Source organism: Protobothrops mucrosquamatus, unplaced genomic scaffold, assembly GCF_001527695.2.
Source record: "Protobothrops mucrosquamatus isolate PMUCROS unplaced genomic scaffold, P.Mucros_1.0 scaffold4966, whole genome shotgun sequence".
Lineage (NCBI taxonomy): Eukaryota > Metazoa > Chordata > Lepidosauria > Squamata > Viperidae > Protobothrops > Protobothrops mucrosquamatus.
Genome location: NW_015390849.1, coordinates 45492 through 65297, shown reverse-complemented (window position 1 = coordinate 65297; position 19806 = coordinate 45492). Strand labels below are relative to the sequence as shown.

The 19806-nt window shown below is 42.4% G+C and overlaps 2 protein-coding genes across 2 annotated transcripts in view; both read left to right on the top strand.

Moving 5' to 3' along the window:
• Nucleotides 1-3234: 3234 nt before the first annotated feature.
• LOC107299466 (peflin-like) lies at nucleotides 3235-7300 on the top strand. The gene is made up of 3 exons (XM_015828821.1): nucleotides 3235-3313; nucleotides 5424-5706; nucleotides 6985-7300. The coding sequence occupies exons 1-3, from the start codon at nucleotides 3287-3289 to the stop codon at nucleotides 7146-7148; spliced, it is 474 nt and encodes a 157-aa protein (XP_015684307.1). The 5' UTR covers nucleotides 3235-3286; the 3' UTR covers nucleotides 7149-7300.
• Nucleotides 7301-12093: 4793 nt separating this feature from the next.
• LOC107299467 (peflin) overlaps nucleotides 12094-19806 on the top strand; it is a 10946-nt gene continuing 3233 nt past the window's right edge. Inside the window, exons 1-4 of the mRNA XM_015828822.1 lie at nucleotides 12094-12172; nucleotides 14294-14576; nucleotides 15857-16012; nucleotides 19382-19525. Coding sequence (XP_015684308.1) covers nucleotides 12146-12172; nucleotides 14294-14576; nucleotides 15857-16012; nucleotides 19382-19525 — 610 coding nt within the window. The 5' untranslated portion in view covers nucleotides 12094-12145. The remainder of the gene's footprint in view (nucleotides 12173-14293; nucleotides 14577-15856; nucleotides 16013-19381; nucleotides 19526-19806) is intronic.

The window sequence follows — 19806 nt, the reverse complement described above, 5'->3', positions numbered from 1 at the left end:
GCAACCTAGAACTAAGGAGAAACTTCCTGACAGTTAGAACAATTAACCAGTGGAACAACCTGCCTCCAGAAGCGGTGAATGCTCCAACACTGGAAGTTTTTAAGAAGAAACTGGACAGCCATTTGTCCGAAATGGTATAGGGTTTCCTGCCTGAGCAGGGGGTTGGACTTGATGACCTCCAAGGTCCCTTCCAACTTTACCATTATTATTATTATTATTATTATTATTATTATTATTATTATTATTATTATTATTATTATTATTATTATTATTATTATTATTATTATTCCAACTCCCTACTCAAGCAAGAGACCCAGTACCGGGGTCGGGCAACTATAGCCTCTTTATGACTTATGGACTTCAACTTCCAGAATTCCTGAGCCAGCTGACTCAGGAATTCTGGGAGTTGAAGTCCACGGGTCATAAAGGAACCATAGTTATCCACCCCGGCCTTATACCATTCTGGGCAAATGGTTCTCCAATCTGTTCTTGAACACCTCCACAGATGGAGCACCTGCAACTTCTGGAAGTAAGCCATTCCACCGATTAGTTGTTCTCACTATCATGAAATTTCTCCTTAATTTTAGGTTTGGTCTCTCTTTGATAACCATCCATCCATTACTTCTTATCCTGCCCTCAGGTGTTCTGAAGAATTAATCCCTCCTCTTCCCCATAACAGCCCTTCAAGCATTGGAAGATGGCTATTGGGACACCTCTAAGCCAGGGGTCCTCAACCTTGGCAACTTTAAGACTTGTGGACTTCAACTCCCAGAATTCAACTCCCAGCGGGGGTTGAAGACCCCTGCTCTAAGCCTTCTCTTCGTTAAGCTAATCATAACTATTTCCCTTAGCTGTTCATCATATGGTTTAACCTCCAGATCTTTGTTGGTCTTCTCTGCCCTCTTAATCTAGAGCAAGGGTAGGCAACCTTGGCTCTTTTATGACTCGTGGACTTCAACTCCCAGAATTCCTGAGCCAGCATGGCTGGCTCAGGAATTCTGGGAGTTGAAGTCCACGAGTCATAAAAGAGCCAAGGTTGCCTACCCCTGATCTAGGGCCTCACCACCTCAGCCCACAACTATAGGGATGCTGGGATGACCAGAACTTTGAGGACCAGTTCTAAATCCCTCTTGTTCACCACCCTCATGACTTTGAACGGTTGCTGAATTAGGGGTCATAACTCAAGGAGCATCGGTGCTTCTCTCCTGACACCTTTCCTTGAGATTTATTGAGAATATAAGATGCTAGAAAGGCTGCTGAAAGCTAGAGAGTACAATAGAGACGCTTGGCCACATTGCTAAAGACATCTTGCAACTAAATCACTGGAATTCATTCTCCTTTGGGGAAAAGAAATCACATTCATTTTCATCAAATTGAATGGAAACGGGTAGGAATAAAATGCAGGGTATTTACTCGTGGCACTAATTCAGTTCCTAAACAAAACATGACAGGATTTTTGTTTGAAAATTACTCAGTAATTTCCAATTTAGTTCTCACCCAACACCCTCCCAGTCAGTCCCTATATCCTGTTCAGAGCAAGCACTGAACATACACAATTCAGATCAGCCAGCATATACAAAGCTCCCTGTTTATTTCTTACACACCAGCCTTTGTTTATTCCAGCCTTAACCCTTTTATTTCTACAACAGCAACAGGATAGGGTGGAAAATAGGATACCGGGTGATCCCTCCTCTGTTGTGCATCATGAAGGAAAGAATTTGGTGACAGTGGTAATATATCTAACAGTTTTTTTCTTCTTAATTTTTGACAACTCATCCCACAAAAGCAAAACAGTGGCTACTTTGGGGGCACAGATTTACCAAGTCCAGTTAGTTCTTAACTTACAACTGTTTATTGACCACATGACTGACCTGAAAAGGGGGACTTACAACCCAGATTCAAAGTTCTGACAGTCATGCCCCTCCATGGACACGTGACTGAACTCAGCAAGGGGGCTGCATTTACAGCTGTTTGCAGTGTCCCATATTCACTTTACAATGGTTTTGCCAAAAACCAGCACTTATTTCCGGGTTTTGGCAAAACTGCACCCCCATAGCAAACCATTGGTTCGCTTAATGACCAGGGCATTTGCTTAATGACTGTGGCGCTTTATGACTGCCATATTCTATTCTATTCTATTCTATTCCTCTATTCTCCTCTATTCTATTCTATTCTATTCTTCATTCCTCTATTCCTATTCTATTCTCCTCTATTCTATTCTATTCTATTCTATTCTATTCTATTCTTCATTCCTCTATTCTATTCTAATTTTCCTCTATTCTATTCTGTTCTCCTCTATTCTATTCTCCTCTATTCTATTCTTCATTCCTCTATTCTAATTTTCCTCTATTCTATTCTATTTTCCTCTATTCTATTCTATTTTCCTCTATTCTCCTCTATTCTATTCTGTTCTTCATTCCTCTATTCCTATTATTCTCCTCTATTCTATTTTATTCTATTCTTTATTCCTCTATTCTATTCTATTTTCCTCTATTCTATTCTATTGTACTCTATTCTATTGTACTCTATTGTATTGTATTGTATTGTATTGTATTGTTCATTCCTCTATGTTCTATTCTATTTCTATTCCATTCCTTATCTGCCCAATCTCTGGATGGCTTACAGCTGTATTTCTCAACCTCAGCAACTTGGAAGACGTGTGGACTTCATCTCCCAGAATTCCTCAGCCAGCAGGGATGGAGTTTGATTCGGAGACTTGGTTGCTGAGGTTGAGAAATGCTGGCTTAGTCCTTCAAGTGCCCGGAGACTTGGTTGCTTTTCCTCTGAATTTACCCCCCAAATAACCTATGCGTGTTTTACCCAAAGAAGAAAAGGTGAAAAATAAAATAAAAATAAAAAAACGTTGACTCAATAGCGAGAGCAGCTTTTGGAAATCTGCCCAATAAATGCAGGTGATTGGAGCCTACCTTACAGGGCTGGTGTGAAGGGGGGGGAGTAACACACCCATTCACCCAGGCCACCGCTTTGAATTCTTCGATGCAAATCAGAAATACACTAAACGAACAATTGCGCAGCTACTATCAGAAATCCCTAACGCAACCACTTAAAAAAAGAAAGAAAAAAAATGCGATTTCTCCTTTTATAGGCTTCCCGCCCACGAAGCCCCGCCCACCAGAGTGAGTGACAGCCGATCCGCCCAAGTTCGCGCTCCACGCGAGGGTCCTCTCATCCAATCACTTAGAGCGGGGGTGAGGGGGGGGCGGAGCCAAACAGGAAGGGCGTACCCGCGCGACAAGGAGGACGGGGGGCGAGCGACGAAGATTCCATGGCGGCCAGTTACCCGTATGGACAGGTGAGGCGGCGGGCACGCGCGCGAAACAGGCGTCCAGCTCGTCCCCGCCGCGGTGGCTGACGGGAGCCCCCCCCGTAACTGAGGCGACGTCGAGTGGGCTCTCTATTGGAGGGGCTGGGCGTTGCCTAGGCAACCGGGAAAGGGTGGGGAGAACGGAAAGGATAGCGCCGGCAAGGAAACGAGTCGCGCTTTTCAGTGACGTAGGGTGACGTCACGGCCAGGCCGACGGAATAGTGACGTCATGGGAGGGGGGGAAATGGAGGTTGTTGGGGATGGAGGGGGAAGGAAGCTCCCCAAAACATAGTGAGGAAGTGTTTTCATGGGCTGGGGAATTCTGGGAGTTGAAGTCCACCTCTGCTGGCTGGAGCATTCTGGGAATTGAAGTCCACCCTTCTTTTTTTTTTTTTAAATTTTTATTATTTAAACAAACAAAACAAAACATAACACACATATATACACAGTATATATTTTAACAGCAATTTCGTAACAGTAATCTTCTATTATTTACATTTCCCCCCCCCCCTTATTCTTCTTTGGAGTATTTGTCCTTGTTGCCCCATTGTTTCTTATTTGCATTTTTCTTCCTTCATACATTATACACACATTTTTCACTTTTAACCTTTCCACATTTATTCTCTCTTATTTCTACTCTCCAGCCAGTCATACCACTTGTTCCATATTAAATAGTAGTCTGTGTCTTCCTTTTCTTTTATCTCTTTTGTTAATTTGTCCATCTCAGCACAGTCCAGGATTTTCTTTATCACTTCTTCCTTAACACCCTTCTTAACAGTTGCTGAGGGTGAGCCTGATCAGGATGTTGTGCAAGCTCTGACTTAAGAATCAAAATTGCCTAGACTTTTTCCAAGAGTCTGTTAAAGATCTCCTTGTTTTTGTTATTGTTATTGATCTCCTTGATACAAAGTATTGCATAAAAATTAAGATTCTTTTTTTTTAATTTTTCTTTTTTCTTTTTGTCTTTACACATCACAAAAATACAAAGTACATTTTTTTCTTTTTTCTTAACAATACTGTGTCCTATATCTCTTACATTTATTTACATTACTTCTCATACTTTTTTATTCCTCAATTCTAACCATTTATAGTACATGTCCATCCATATCTCATAAAATTCTGTAACTTCTTTGTCTTTTATTTCTAAAGTAAGTTTATTCATCTCAGCACATTCTAATACCTTATGTATTATCGTTGCACTTGTTGGTATGTTTTCCCTTTTCCAGCATTGCGCATAGGCAATGCGTGCAGCAGTTATTATATGTATAATGATGTATTCAAATTGCTTTTCCATCTTTGGATTGATTATGCCTAATAGGAATATTTCGGGTTTAAGTTCAATTTGTTGCTTTGTTATTTCCTGTATCCATCTCCTTATTTGCTAAAAATTAAGATTCTTATGGGCCCATTTCATTCCTTAAAAGACTATAAACTATACACCAAATTGTCAGCTAATCGACAAAAATGATTATTGGCAAAATTATCCCTATGATTCAATCTGGCTTTATCCCAAATGGAAATATACCCACCCATCAGGAAACAATTAAATATACAACTTAATAAAATGAATAAGTCTTCCCTAGACATTAGATCTTTAGATATATTTAAAAAAAATGATTCTCTGGAAATAACCATTTTTAAAACAAATATTAATTAAACCCGAACTTGGAGCTGGTATTTGTAAGATGATAAAAAAAATATTTATGGGCCAACTGAAATTCAGACAATCCACATTGCTATAGAAAGAGTATCCTATCCTGATTTCTCAGCCTTGGCAGCCAGTTCAGAGATTGACCCTGACACCTTCTACAGGTGGAATGTCTGTTTTATAGCTGCTCTTGTATTTTCCTAACCCCCAAATGGTTTCTCTTTTCTTGTGGAGTAAGAAGAGCTGAAGAATTCATCAGCACCAAAAAGTGGTTTACCCTGATAACTTGAGGAGGAGGTAGGAAGGAACAAGGAGCATTTCACAACCATGGAAGTTATGAAGAAGGGAGAAGGAACATTTCACAAGAAGAGACTGAGAAACCTAAGCCCTGTGATGATTCATTGTCTGCTTTTTTTTTTACAGTTCCTTCCTTCTTTCGTTCCTTCACAGGGCTTCCCTGGAAATGCAGGACAGGCTCCAGGAGCTCCTCAAGGCAGCTATCCTGGTGGACAGTATGGAGGTGGACTGCCTTCCGGGGGATCATATGGGAGCCCAGCACCTGGAGGCCCATATGGACCACCACCACCCAGTGGAGGACCCTATGGATACCCTTCCTCTGGCCCTCCGGGTGGAATGTATGGGGGTGGCCCCGTCCCAGGAGGGTCATATGGACAGCCTACTAATCCCTATGGTGCTCCCCAACCTGGGCCCTATGGGGCAGGTGGTCATGGAGGTGAGTGGTAGGACGTTTGTTTCAATTCAGTTGTCAGGATGTCACGGAAGCTATGCACTGTTGAACCAGGATATCCTCATTTATCTGGAATTGCTCGTCTGCCCATCATTTTTTCCCCCCTATTGGTTGCAATATTCACTCTATTTTTATTTTTTTTTGTAGCTAAGCGAACATTTCAAATCAAGTCTGTTATCAGGTTTCCTATCTAAGAACCGGTTGATCTTGACCCTCAAATTTGTATTTTTGCACTGCGGCGTTTTGCCGCCCTTCTACAAAAAACTCTGATTACCAGATCTGGAATGTCAAGTTATAGTGAGAAATGTGCGGTTGTCATTTGTTCAGTTTGTTCTTACGTTGAAGCATTTCCCATCTCCTTTTCTGGTGCTGATCAAGATCTACAAATGTGTAGACAGCTGAGAAACTTTTAGAAGACTGGATTTTCAATCCTCCCTGCACATATAAACCATAACCCACCCACCCATCCCCCAGTGTGGCAGGTTGTGAGCCAAGTAGCATTTTTTTTTCCTGGACTAAGTGACATTTTGCAAGCGTTGTTGGAATGCGGTAACGCCTGTGTTTTGCAGACATTTTGAACGCCTGTGAGGTAAAAGCATCTCTCAAAGGAGGGAAACTTGCCTGTAGCATCAGGCCTCCCTCGGCTACATGTTAAGGAAGAAGATGATATCTGACATCTATCACTTTACAGACTGATTCTGCAGCTGCAATAGTGGGTGCCTGTTTGTGTTGCAAAATTGGAGAAACCGTCTTTAATTGAATTATTCATCTCCGTTTAGACCAGCGGTTCAGAAAGGCATTCCTATTGCATTATTTAAGGCTCCAAGGAGAGAACTGAAAAGTACCAAAGTTGGCTTCCTCAGGAGATGGACATAAAACTTTACTGCTGTGCAGAAACCTCCTCAACACAACACAATAGCACTTGCATCCTGCTGAAGCAACGTGCCTTCTCCATCTTGGCCGTGAGCATTACAAATCTTTGGAAGAAGACCTCATTTGTTTCCCTTCTGTTTTTACAAGATTTTGCATCCCACTGCCCAAGTGAGCTCACATTTAACATATCCCCCCTGCCTTTTTGTGGGGGGGGGGAGAAAGGCTGAGTCAACAAATGAGGAGAAGATTCGAGTCTCATCTTACCTTCTCCAGTTGTCAGAAGCTTGCTAGATGTCTCCTCTCAATGTTGGTGGGGTTCTTGGCATGCTCTGGTCAAAGGCCCTGCAGTTCTCTGTATATGTTCTTTATATCTCGTTCTTTCTCACACAGGCCACATTCCCCCCGGTGTGGATCCAGAAGCTTTCTCTTGGTTCCAGACTGTAGATGCTGACCACAGTGGATACATCACAACTAAGGAGCTCAAGCAGGCCCTTGTCAACTCCAATTGGTCTGCTTTCAGCGATGATACTTGCTTGATGATGATGAGTAAGTAATGAGTAATTCTTTTGGGGTAAAAGAATTTATACTCAGCGTGGTGAAAAGCATGTGGGGGCCCTGTAATACTGTAGGTCTGATTCTCCATCAAGAGTTTCTGGAGCTATTCTCTACTAGGATGAGGCCGTCAGAAGATCAAGTACATCCGCTCTTGACAGTTCAGAAAAATCCCGCGCAATATTTTCTCAAAAGGTGCTTGTATTTGAACATGAACAAAATAGATTCTGTGGCTTCTCTTATAATTTGCTTTTTTTCTTGAGACGGTATGAATACGGTTTTTTTTAATTTTGTACCCAGGCTAGATCTTCGCGATAAATCAAATCAACTTTTATTATGGTCAAAGACCAGCATTAAGGGTGTGAGCTACAAAGAACTTAAAAACATAAACATAAAAGAAATAGGAAAAAAATTACATAAAACAACCCCTAAAGAATATAAAACAAGAAATAAAACACTCTAAAAGGAGGGGTAAAAAACAATAAANACTACAATTGAGCCCAAAGTTTCCATTGCTGAGCAAGACAATTTTTAAGTGAATTTTGACCCATTTTATGACCTTTCTTTCCACAGTTACGTCAATCACTGCCGTTGATAAGTTAGTAACATGGTGGTTAAACGAATCTGGCTTCTCCATTGACTTTGCTTGTCAGGAGGTCACAAAAAGGCACCACACGTGATCCCCCGGGACACGGCAACCCTCATAAATACATGCCAGTTGCCACGGGCCTGAATTTCGATCATGTGACCACAGAGATGCTGCAGTGATCGTGTGAAAAACTGTCTTACTCTTTTCAGTGCCGTTGTAACTTTGAACAGTCACGAAACAAATTTGTTGCCATTCAAGGATTGCCATCACTTAATGATGGCAATTGGAATTTCCGTCGCTAAGCAGTGCAGTCGTAAAGGGTCCTGTCACGTGACTGCATCCTTTAGCAATGGCAATGCTGGCTGTCCCTGTTGCCATCATTAAGCAAGGATCACACAGCCAGGCTCCTTGGGAGAAAAAGCTAACGGAGTATGAGCGAGTTATCCGACAACATGCAACCTTCCCTGCCAGCTTCTGGGAACAAAAGTAGCAAATGGCAGTCACACAACTGCAGGCTGCTGTAATTACAGTGTGAGCCAATAGCCAAGCACCTGGTTCACAATCACAAAGAATTGTCATAGGGCTGGAAGGGACCGTGGAGGTCTTCTAGCTATTCTCCAAAGCGCCTGAAGGCAGGACAAGAAGCAACAGATGGAAACTGATCAAGGAGAGAAGCAACCTAGAACTAAGGAGAAACTTCCTGACAGTTAGAACAATTAACCAGTGGAACAACCTGCCTCCAGAAGCGGTGAATGCTCCAACACTGGAAGTTTTTAAGAAGAGACTGGACAGCCATTGGTCCGAAATGGTACAGGGTTTCCTGTCTGAGCAGGGGGTTGGACTAGATGACCTCCAAGGACCCTTCCAACTTTACCATTATTATTATTATTATTATTATTATTATTATTATTATTAGTCCAACTCCCTACTCAAGCAAGAGACCCAGTACCGGGGTCGGGCAACTATGGCCTCTTTATGACTTATGGACTTCAACTCCCAGAATTCCTGAGCCAGCTGACTCAGGAATTCTGGGAGTTGAAGTCCACGGGTCATAAAGGAACCATAGTTATCCACCCCGGCCTTATACCATTCTGGGCAAATGGTTCTCCAATCTGTTCTTGAAAACCTCCACAGATGGAGCACCCGCAACTTCTGGAGGAAAGCCATTCCACCGATTAGTTGTTCTCACTATCATGAAATTTCTCCTTAGTTTTAGGTTGGGTCTCTCTTTGATAACCATCCATCCATTACTTCTTATCCTGCCCTCAGGTGTTCTGAAGAATTAATCCCTCCTCTTCCCCATAACAGCCCTTCAAGCATTGGAAGATGGCTATTGGGACACCTCTAAGCCAGGGGTCCTCAACCTTGGCAACTTTAAGACTTGTGGACTTCAACTCCCAGAATTCAACTCCCAGCGGGGGTTGAAGACCCCTGCTCTAAGGCTTCTCTTCGTTAAGCTAATCATAACTATTTCCCTTAGCTGTTCATCATATGGTTTAACCTCCAGATCTTTGTTGGTCTTCTCTGCCCTCTTAATCTAGAGCAAGGGTAGGCAACCTTGGCTCTTTTATGACTCGTGGACTTCAACTCCCAGAATTCCTGAGCCAGCATGGCTGGCTCAGGAATTCTGGGAGTTGAAGTCCACGAGTCATAAAAGAGCCAAGGTTGCCTACCCCTGATCTAGGGCCTCACCACCTCAGCCCACAACTATAGGGATGCTGGGATGACCAGAACTTTGAGGACCAGTTCTAAATCCCTCTTGTTCACCACCCTCATGACTTTGAACAGTTGCTGAATTAGGGGTCATAACTCAAGGAGCATCGGTGCTTCTCTTCTGACACCTTTCTTTGAGATTTATTGAGAATATAAGATGCTAGAAAGGCTGCTGAAAGCTACAGAGTACAATAGAGACACTTGGCCACATTGCTAAAGACATCTTGCAACTAAATCACTGGAATTCATTCTCCTTTGGGGAAAAGAAATCACATTCATTTTCATCAAATTGAATGGAAACGGGTAGGAATAAAATGCAGGGTATTTACTCGTGGCGCTAATTCAGTTCCTAAACAAAACATGACAGGATTTTTGTTTGAAAATTACTCAGTAATTTCCAATTTAGTTCTCACCCAACACCCTCCCAGTCAGTCCCTATATCCTGTTCAGAGCAAGCACTGAACATACACAATTCAGATCAGCCAGCATATACAAAGCTCCCTGTTTATTTCTTACACACCAGCCTTTGTTTATTCCAGCCTTAACCCTTTTATTTCTACAACAGCAACAGGATAGGGTGGAAAATAGGATACCGGGTGATCCCTCCTCTGTTGTGCATCATGAAGGAAAGAATTTGGTGACAGTGGTAATATATCTAACAGTTTTTTTCTTCTTAATTTTTGACAACTCATCCCACAAAAGCAAAACAGTGGATACTTTGGGGGCACAGATTTACCAAGTCCAGTTAGTTCTTAACTTACAACTGTTTATTGACCGCATGACTGACCTGAAAAGGGGGACTTACAACCCAGATTCAAAGTTCTGACAGTCATGCCCCTCCATGGACACGTGACCGAACTCAGCAAGGGGGCTGCATTTACAGCTGTTTGCAGTGTCCCACATTCACTTTACAATGGTTTTGCCAAAAAACAGGACTTATTTCCGGGTTTTGGCAAAATTGCACCCCCATAGCAAACCATTGGTTCGCTTAATAACCAGGGCATTTGCTTAATGACTGTGGCGCTTTATGACTGCCATATTCTATTCTATTCCTCTATTCTATTCTATTCTCCTCTATTCTATTCTATTCTTCATTCCTCTATTCCTATTCTATTCTATTTTCCTCTATTCTATTTTCCTCTATTCTATTCTATTCTCCTCTATTCTATTCTTCATTCCTCTATTCCTATTCTATTCTATTTTCCTCTATTCTATTCTACTCTATTCTATTCTATTCTTCATTCCTCTATTCCTATTCTATTCTATTCTCCTCTATTCTATTTTCCTCTATTCTATTCTATTCTCCTCTATTCTATTCTATTCTTCATTCCTCTATTCCTATTCTATTCTATTCTCCTCTATTCTATTTTCTATTCTCCTCTATTCTATTCTATTCTTCATTCCTCTATTCCTATTCTATTCTATTCTCCTCTATTCTTCATTCCTCTATTCTATTCTAATTTTCCTTTATTCTATTCTATTTTCCTCTATTCTATTCTCCTCTATTCTATTCTATTCTATTCTCCTCTATTCTATTCTTCATTCCTCTAATCTATTCTAATTTTCCTCTATTCTATTCTATTGTATTCTATTGTACTCTATTGTATTCTATTCTATTCTCCTCTATTCCTATTCTATTCTCCTCTATTCTATTTTATTCTATTCTTCATTCCTCTATTCTATTCTAATTTTCCTCTATTCTATTCTATTTTCCTCTATTTTATTCTATTTTCCTCTATTCTATTCTATTCTATTGTATTCTATTCTCCTCTATTCTATTTTATTCTTCATTCCTCTATTCTATTCTAATTTTCCTCTATTCTATTCTATTTTCCTCTATTCTATTCTGTTCTCCTCTATTCTATTCTATTCTATTCTATTCTATTCTTCATTCCTCTAGTCTATTCTAATTTTCCTCTATTCTATTCTATTTTCCTCTATTCTATTCTATTGTACTCTATTGCATTCTATTGTTCATTCCTCTATTCTATTTCTATTTCTATTCCATTCCTTATCTGCCCAGTATCTGGATGGCTTATAGCTGTGTTTCTCAACCTCAGCAACTTGGAAGACGTGTGGACTTCATCTCCCAGAATTCCCCAGCAGGGATGGAGTTTGATTCGGAGAGTTGGTTGCTGAGGTTGAGAAATGCTGGCTTAGTCCTTCAAGTGCCCGGAGACTTGGTTGCTTTTCCTCTGAATTTACCCCCCAAATAACCTATGCGTGTTTTACCCAAAGAAGAAAAGGTGAAAAATAAAATAAAAAGAAAAAAAAGTTGACTCAATAGCGAGAGCAGCTTTTGGAAATCCGCCCAATAAATGCAGGTGATTGGAGCCTACCTTACAGGGCTGGTGTGAAGGGGGGGGAGTAACACACCCATTCACCCAGGCCACCGCTTTGAATTCTTCGATGCAAATCAGAAATACACTAAACGAACAATTGCGCAGCTACTATCAGAAATCCCTAACGCAACCACTTAAAAAAAGAAAGAAGAAAAATGCGATTTCTCCTTTTATAGGCTTCCCGCCCACGAAGCCCCGCCCACCAGAGTGAGTGACAGCCGATCCGCCCAAGTTCGCGCTCCACGCGAGGGTCCTCTCATCCAATCACTTAGAGCGGGGGTGAGGGGGGGCGGAGCCAAACAGGAAGGGCGTACCCGCGCGACAAGGAGGACGGGGGGCGAGCGACGAAGATTCCATGGCGGCCAGTTACCCGTATGGACAGGTGAGGCGGCGGGCACGCGCGCGAAACAGGCGTCCAGCTCGTCCCCGCCGCGGTGGCTGACGGGACCCCCCCCCGTAACTGAGGCGACGTCGAGTGGGCTCTCTATTGGAGGGGCTGGGCGTTGCCTAGGCAACCGGGAAAGGGTGGGGAGAGCGGAAAGGATAGCGCCGGCAAGGAAACGAGTCGCGCTTTTCAGTGACGCAGGGTGACGTCACGGCCAGGCCGACGGAATAGTGACGTCATGGGAGGGGGGGGAAATGGAGGTTGTTGGGGATGGAGGGGAAGGAAGCTCCCCAAAACATAGTGAGGAAGTGTTTTCATGGGCTGGGGAATTCTGGGAGTTGAAGTCCACCTCTGCTGGCTGGAGCATTCTGGGAATTGAAGTCCACCCTTCTTTTTTTTTTTTTTTTTTTTTAATTTTTATTATTTAAACCAACAAAACAAAACATAACACACATATATACACAGTATATATTTTAACAGCAATTTTGTAACAGTAATCTTCTATTATTTACATTTCCCCCCTCCTTATTCTTCTTTGGAGTATTTGTCCTTGTTGCCCCATTGTTTCTTATTTGCATTTTTCTTCCTTCATACGTTATTATACACACATTTTCCACTTTTAACCTTTCCACATTTATTCTCTCTTATTTCTACTCTCCAGCCAGTCATACCACTTGTTCCATATTAAATAGTAGTCTGTGTCTTCCTTTTCTTTTATCTCTTTTGTTAATTTGTCCATCTCAGCACAGTCCAGGATTTTCTTTATCACTTCTTCCTTAACACCCTTCTTAACAGTTGCTGAGGGTGAGCCTGATCAGGATGTTGTGCAAGCTCTGACTTAAGAATCAAAATTGCCTTAGACTTTTTCCAAGAGTCTGTTAAAGGATCTCCTTGTTTTTGTTATTGTTATTGATCTCCTTGATACAAAGTATTGCATAAAAATTAAGATTCTTTTTTTTTAATTTTTCTTTTTTCTTTTTGTCTTTACACATCACAAAAATACAAAGTACATTTTTTTCTTTTTTCTTAACAATACTGTGTCCTATATCTCTTACATTTATTTACATTACTTCTCATACTTTTTTATTCCTCAATTCTAACCATTTATAGTACATGTCCATCCATATCTCATAAAATTCTGTAACTTCTTTGTCTTTTATTTCTAAAGTAAGTTTATTCATCTCAGCACATTCTAATACCTTATGTATTATCGTTGCACTTGTTGGTATGTTTTCCCTTTTCCAGCATTGCGCATAGGCAATGCGTGCAGCAGTCATTATATGTATAATGATGTATTCAAATTGCTTTTCCATCTTTGGATTGATTATGCCTAACAGGAATATTTCGGGTTTAAGTTCAATTTGTTGCTTTGTTATTTCCTGTATCCATCTCCTTATTTGCTAAAAATTAAGATTCTTATGGGCCCATTTCATTCCTTAAAAGACTATAAACTATACACCAAATTGTCAGCTAATCGACAAAAATGATTATTGGCAAAATTATCCCTATGATTCAATCTGGCTTTATCCCAAATGGAAATATACCCACCCATCAGGAAACAATTAAATATACAACTTAATAAAATGAATAAGTCTTCCCTAGACATTAGATCTTTAGATATATTTTAAAAAAAATTGATTCTCTGGAAATAACCATTTTTAAAACAAATATTAATTAAACCCGAACTTGGAGCTGGTATTTGTAAGATGATAAAAAAAATATTTATGGGCCAACTGAAATTCAGACAATCCACATTGCTATAGAAAGAGTATCCTATCCTGATTTCTCAGCCTTGGCAGCCAGTTCAGAGATTGACCCTGACACCTTCTACAGGTGGAATGTCTGTTTTATAGCTGCTCTTGTATTTTCCTAACCCCCAAATGGTTTCTCTTTTCTTGTGGAGTAAGAAGAGCTGAAGAATTCATCAGCACCAAAAAGTGGTTTACCCTGATAACTTGAGGAGGAGGTAGGAAGGAACAAGGAGCATTTCACAACCATGGAAGTTATGAAGAAGGGAGAAGGAACATTTCACAAGAAGGGACTGAGAAACCTAAGCCCTGTGATGATTCATTGTCTGCTTTTTTTTTACAGTTCCTTCCTTCTTTCGTTCCTTCACAGGGCTTCCCTGGAAATGCAGGACAGGCTCCAGGAGCTCCTCAAGGCAGCTATCCTGGTGGACAGTATGGAGGTGGACTGCCTTCCGGGGGATCATATGGGAGCCCAGCACCTGGAGGCCCATATGGACCACCGCCACCCAGTGGAGGACCCTATGGATACCCTTCCTCTGGCCCTCCGGGTGGAATGTATGGGGGTGGCCCAGTCCCAGGAGGGTCATATGGACAGCCTACTAATCCCTATGGTGCTCCCCAACCTGGGCCCTATGGGGCAGGTGGTCATGGAGGTGAGTGGTAGGACGTTTGTTTCAATTCAGTTGTCAGGATGTCACGGAAGCTATGCACTGTTGAACCAGGATATCCTCATTTATCTGGAATTGCTCGTCTGCCCATCCTTTTTTCCCCCCTATTGGTTGCAATATTCACTCTATTTTTATTTTTTTTTTTGTAGCTAAGCGAACATTTCAAATCAAGTCTGTTATCAGGTTTCCTATCTAAGAACCGGTTGATCTTGACCCTCAAATTTGTATTTTTGCACTGCGGCGTTTTGCCGCCCTTCTACAAAAAACTCTGATTACCAGATCTGGAATGTCAAGTTATAGTGAGAAATGTGCGGTTGTCATTTGTTCAGTTTGTTCTTACGTTGAAGCATTTCCCATCTCCTTTTCTGGTGCTGATCAAGAGCTACAAATGTGTAGACAGCTGAGAAACTTTTAGAAGACTGGATTTTCAATCCTCCCTGCACATTTAAACCATAACCCACCCACCCACCCCCCAGTGTGGCAGGTTGTGAGCCAAGTAGCATTTTTTTTTCCTGGACTAAGTGACATTTTGCAAGCGTTGTTGGAATGCGGTAACGCCTGTGTTTTGCAGACATTTTGAACGCCTGTGAGGTAAAAGCATCTCTCAAAGGAGGGAAACTTGCCTGTAGCATCAGGCCTCCCTCGGCTACATGTTAAGGAAGAAGATGATATCTGACATCTATCACTTTACAGACTGATTCTGCAGCTGCAGTAGTGGGTGCCTGTTTGTGTTGCAAAATTGGAGAAACCGTCTTTAATTGAATTATTCATCTCCGTTTAGACCAGCGGTTCAGAAAGGCATTCCTATTGCATTATTTAAGGTTCCAAGGAGAGAACTGAAAAGTACCAAAGTTGGCTTCCTCAGGAGATGGACATAAAACTTTACTGCTGTGCAGAAACCTCCTCAACACAACACAATAGCACTTGCATCCTGCTGAAGCAACGTGCCTTCTCCATCTTGGCCGTGAGCATTACAAATCTTTGGAAGAAGACCTCATTTGTTTCCCTTCTGTTTTTACAAGATTTTGCATCCCACTGCCCAAGTGAGCTCACATTTAACATATCCCCCCTGCCTTTTTGTGGGGGGGGGGAGAAAGGCTGAGTCAACAAATGAGGAGAAGATTCGAGTCTCATCTTACCTTCACCAGTTGTCAGAAGCTTGCTAGATGTCTCCTGTCAATGTTGGTGGGGTTCTTGGCATGCTCTGGTCAAAGGCCCTGCAGTTCTCTGTATATGTTCTTTATATCTCGTTCTTTCTCACACAGGCCACATTCCCCCCGGTGTGGATCCAGAAGCTTTCTCTTGGTTCCAGACTGTAGATGCTGACCACAGTGGATACATCACAACCAAGGAGCTGAAACAGGCCCTTGTCAACTCCAATTGGTCTGCTTTCAGCGATGATACTTGCTTGATGATGATGAGTAAGTAATGAGTAATTCTTTTGGGGTAAAAGAATTTATACTCAGCGTGGTGAAAAGCATGTGGGGGCCCTGTAATACTGTAGGTCTGATTCTCCATCAAGAGTTTCTGGAGCTATTCTCTACTAGGATGAGGCCGTCAGAAGATCAAGTACATCCGCTCTTGACAGTTCAGAAAAATCCTGCGCAATATTTTCTCAAAAGGTGCTTGTATTTGAACATGAACAAAATAGATTCTGTGGCTTCTCTTATAATTTGCTTTTTTTCTTAAGACGGTATGAATACGTTTTTTTTTTATTTTGTACCCAGGCTAGATCTTCGCGATAAATCAAATCAACTTTTATTATGGTCAAAGACCAGCATTAAGGGTGTGAGCTACAAAGAACTTAAAAACATAAACATAAAAGAAATAGGAAAAAAATTACATAAAACAACCCCTAAAGAATATAAAACAAGAAATAAAACACTCTAAAAGGAGGGGTAAAAAACAATAAANTAATATAATAAATCTAATACAAACATTCTGTAATAATGGCCTTTGGGTCTGTTATAGCGAGGATGGTATGCGAGAGTAGCAGGGAGTTGTAAAAGCATCCTGTGCGCCTTGGGTATTTGTGCAGTAACTGTGAAATGAGACTGATACGAATGTCTCTTATGACGTAGGCACTGGAGAAGTCTTTTCAAGATGTCATTCTAAAGGAATCTAAGCTGCTGGTCAATCCCTAGTTCAGGGGTAGGCAACCTTGGCACTTTTATGACTCGTGGACTTCAACTCCCAGAATTCCTGAGCCAGCCATGCTGAGGGGAAAGGGAGAGGTTTCCAAGCTGAGCCAAGCTGGCTCAGGAATTCTGGGAGTTGAAGTCCACGAGTCATAAAAGAGCCAAGGTTGCCTACCCCTGGCCCTAGTCAGATGTATAAGGGAATTAAGATAGTGGACACAACCATGTCAGCAAAGCTCTTCCTTTTTTAAAAAAAATATATACATACATTGTAACACATGCAAAAAGAGAATTGGAATTCAGTTGGGAGTTGAAGTCCACGAGTCATAAAAGAGCCAAGGTCGCCTACCCCTGAACTAGGGATTGACCAGCAGCTTACCCCTGGTCTAGGAGGCTCACCGCTTAGAACAGGAGGACTTAGGCCTGGGGTAGGCAGCCTTGGCTCTTTTATGACTCGTGGACTTCAACTCCCAGAATTCCTGAGCCAGCCATGCTGAGGGGAAAGGGAGAGGTTTGCAAGCTGAGCCAGGCTGGCTCAGGAATTCTGGGAGTTGAAGTCCCCGAGTCATAAAAGAGCCAAGGTTGCCTACCCCTGCCCTAGTTACTCATCCCACGTAGAATGGCAAGAGATAATTGGAGCCATCAGAGTTGACCCTCTTGGCGCACAAATGCAAATTAAAGCATTTCCAACCAGCAGCAACCCAGCTTCTTATCTGGACACATCCAAGAAAGGGGGATTCCGTGCTCCTGTGGGCCTTTACTTCCATTCACTGAACATTCTCACTCGGGTTCTGCAAGCTTGGCTTAAATTTAGCTCAAGGAAGAGCTTCACGCCATGGAGGACAACCCGATTCTCTCGGTTGAAGCAAAGAAACAACCTGCTGTGGCTCAGGGAAGCTTCTCACCTTGCCTCAGAGCTTCCCTACATCTCTTACCTTTGTCACTAGTGAAAGCTGGGAGAGTCTTTTGACCAGGCTTAATTGCTGGAGGGGATGCTGGAGGTTTGGGCAAGCGCTGCCGGAGAGGACTGCAAGGAGAACCCCCCCCCCCAGCCTTCTCCCACAGAAGGAAGCTTCTGTGAAGGTCCTGCAGCTGGGCAGAATGTCCTTCCAGCTGTTGCAGGGACCAGAGGCCGATGAACAGCTGCCAAATAAAGCCACATGGTTATTCCTCTCCATTCTTAGAAGGGGTCACTTTGCTTCACAAAGCCATTTCAAAGGATAATTGCACTCATTTTTTCATCAAAGCAACCATGACACACACACACCCCCCTTTGAAGATTTGCACAGCCCTGGCTCTTACCATCAGGGCATTTTTTTTTTCCCCTAGCGTGCAACCAGAAGCCATCTTCCTATAATTTATAAACCATTTTCTGTCTGCATGCTGGAACGACGGAGAATAAGCTTTATTTTTTGAATGACGCCCCTTCAGGTTTTTGAAGATTGTTCTCTTCTCCCTCTCATCGCCTTTTCCTAAGGCTCAAGTTTTTCCAGCTCCTTCTCAATCTCTCCTCTTTGGAAAAAAAAAAAATCTCAAAACTGGAGACCCATGAAATAGTGAAGAAAACAAACGTTACAGGCTGCTTTGCGTGTAATCGAAAAGAGAGCAGGAGAGTCCGTATAATAAAGCGATTCAAATGGAATGGAATGCTAAGGATAATTACAAGCATAATTACGCCTGAGGTTCGTGGACTCTGATGCTTCGCTCCCTCAAAGGAGCTGCTCTCTGCAACAGCACATTATTCTTTTCCCACGTAAACAAGGGAAAAGGGGTGTCTTTCTCCACTGCTGTTCTGCGGCTGGTCATTTGAAGGCCAAAGAGGAGCTACAGGTCTGCATGCATATATAGCAGCGGTTCTCAACCTATGGGTCGCGACCCCATTTGGGGTCGATCGACCATTTCACGGGGGTCGCCAAGCAAGGCTGTCCGCCATTTTTTTTCCCCCTTTTCCGGCGGGTGCCTTACCTCCCTTGAGCTGGGCCAGCTGGTGGTCGGCCTGCTCTGTCTCTGCCGCTTGCCAGCTACGCCTCGGCCGGCGCAGGGGGCAGAACCACGCATGCACGGCGCTCCCGGGCAGGGAAAGTCCTCGGCTTACGACCGGTTGGGTAGTCCTCGACTTACGACCGGTTTAGTCCTTGACTTACGACCGGTTTAGTCCTCGACTTACGACCGGTTGGGTAGTCCTTGACTTACGACCGGTTTAGTCCTCGACTTACGACCGGTTTAGTCCTCGACTTACGACTGGTTTAGTCCTCGACTTACGACCGGTTGGGGGTCGCGGCATTAAAAAGGTTGAGAACCACTGATATATAGCTTCCTCAATACCTAAACCAGTAAATTGGGTTAAGGGGCAAACCTAGCTTCCTAAAGATAGTCCACCATTGCCTTCGGCATGTTTCAGGGAAAATCTTTTTCCCAATTTCAGCCAAGTCTTCTGTTGGCATTCCAAGGAACAGGATAAACTTGGAGACACTTCTTCAGTGGGTTCAAAATGGCATGCTAGGGCTTGTAAAAAAAAAAACCTTCAACCCTAATTAAGCAGCCTCCAAAGCGGCACGACGCTCTCATCTCCCTTTCAACTTTGGGTTGGGAAAAAAATAATTAACGATGTAGGCAATGCAACATCACCTTCTCGTCTTTCTCTCTCGGCAGACATGTTCGACAAAAGCAAATCTGGCCGGATAGACCTCTATGGCTTTTCAGCCCTGTGGCGTTATATACAACAGTGGCGGAATCTGTTCCAGCAGTTTGATCGGGACCAGTCAGGAAACATTAACTGTAACGAACTGCATCAAGGTGAGATATTGAGATGTTGGAGGTGGCGATGTTTTCCATTGATTTTTATTTATTTATTTATATTTGAATTTATATCCCGCCTTTCTCCCGTAGGACTCAGGGCGGCTGACAATCTATTTAAAATACATACAAAACAATACAAATTTAAAATTAATTAAAAGGAATATTAAATATTTGTCGAATTTAAAATATAATTAAAACCCCCCTAAAAATTACCCTAGGCCAGTCCTGCAAGCTGGAATAACCAAGTCTTGAGGGCGCGGCGAAAGGAAGGGAGATCA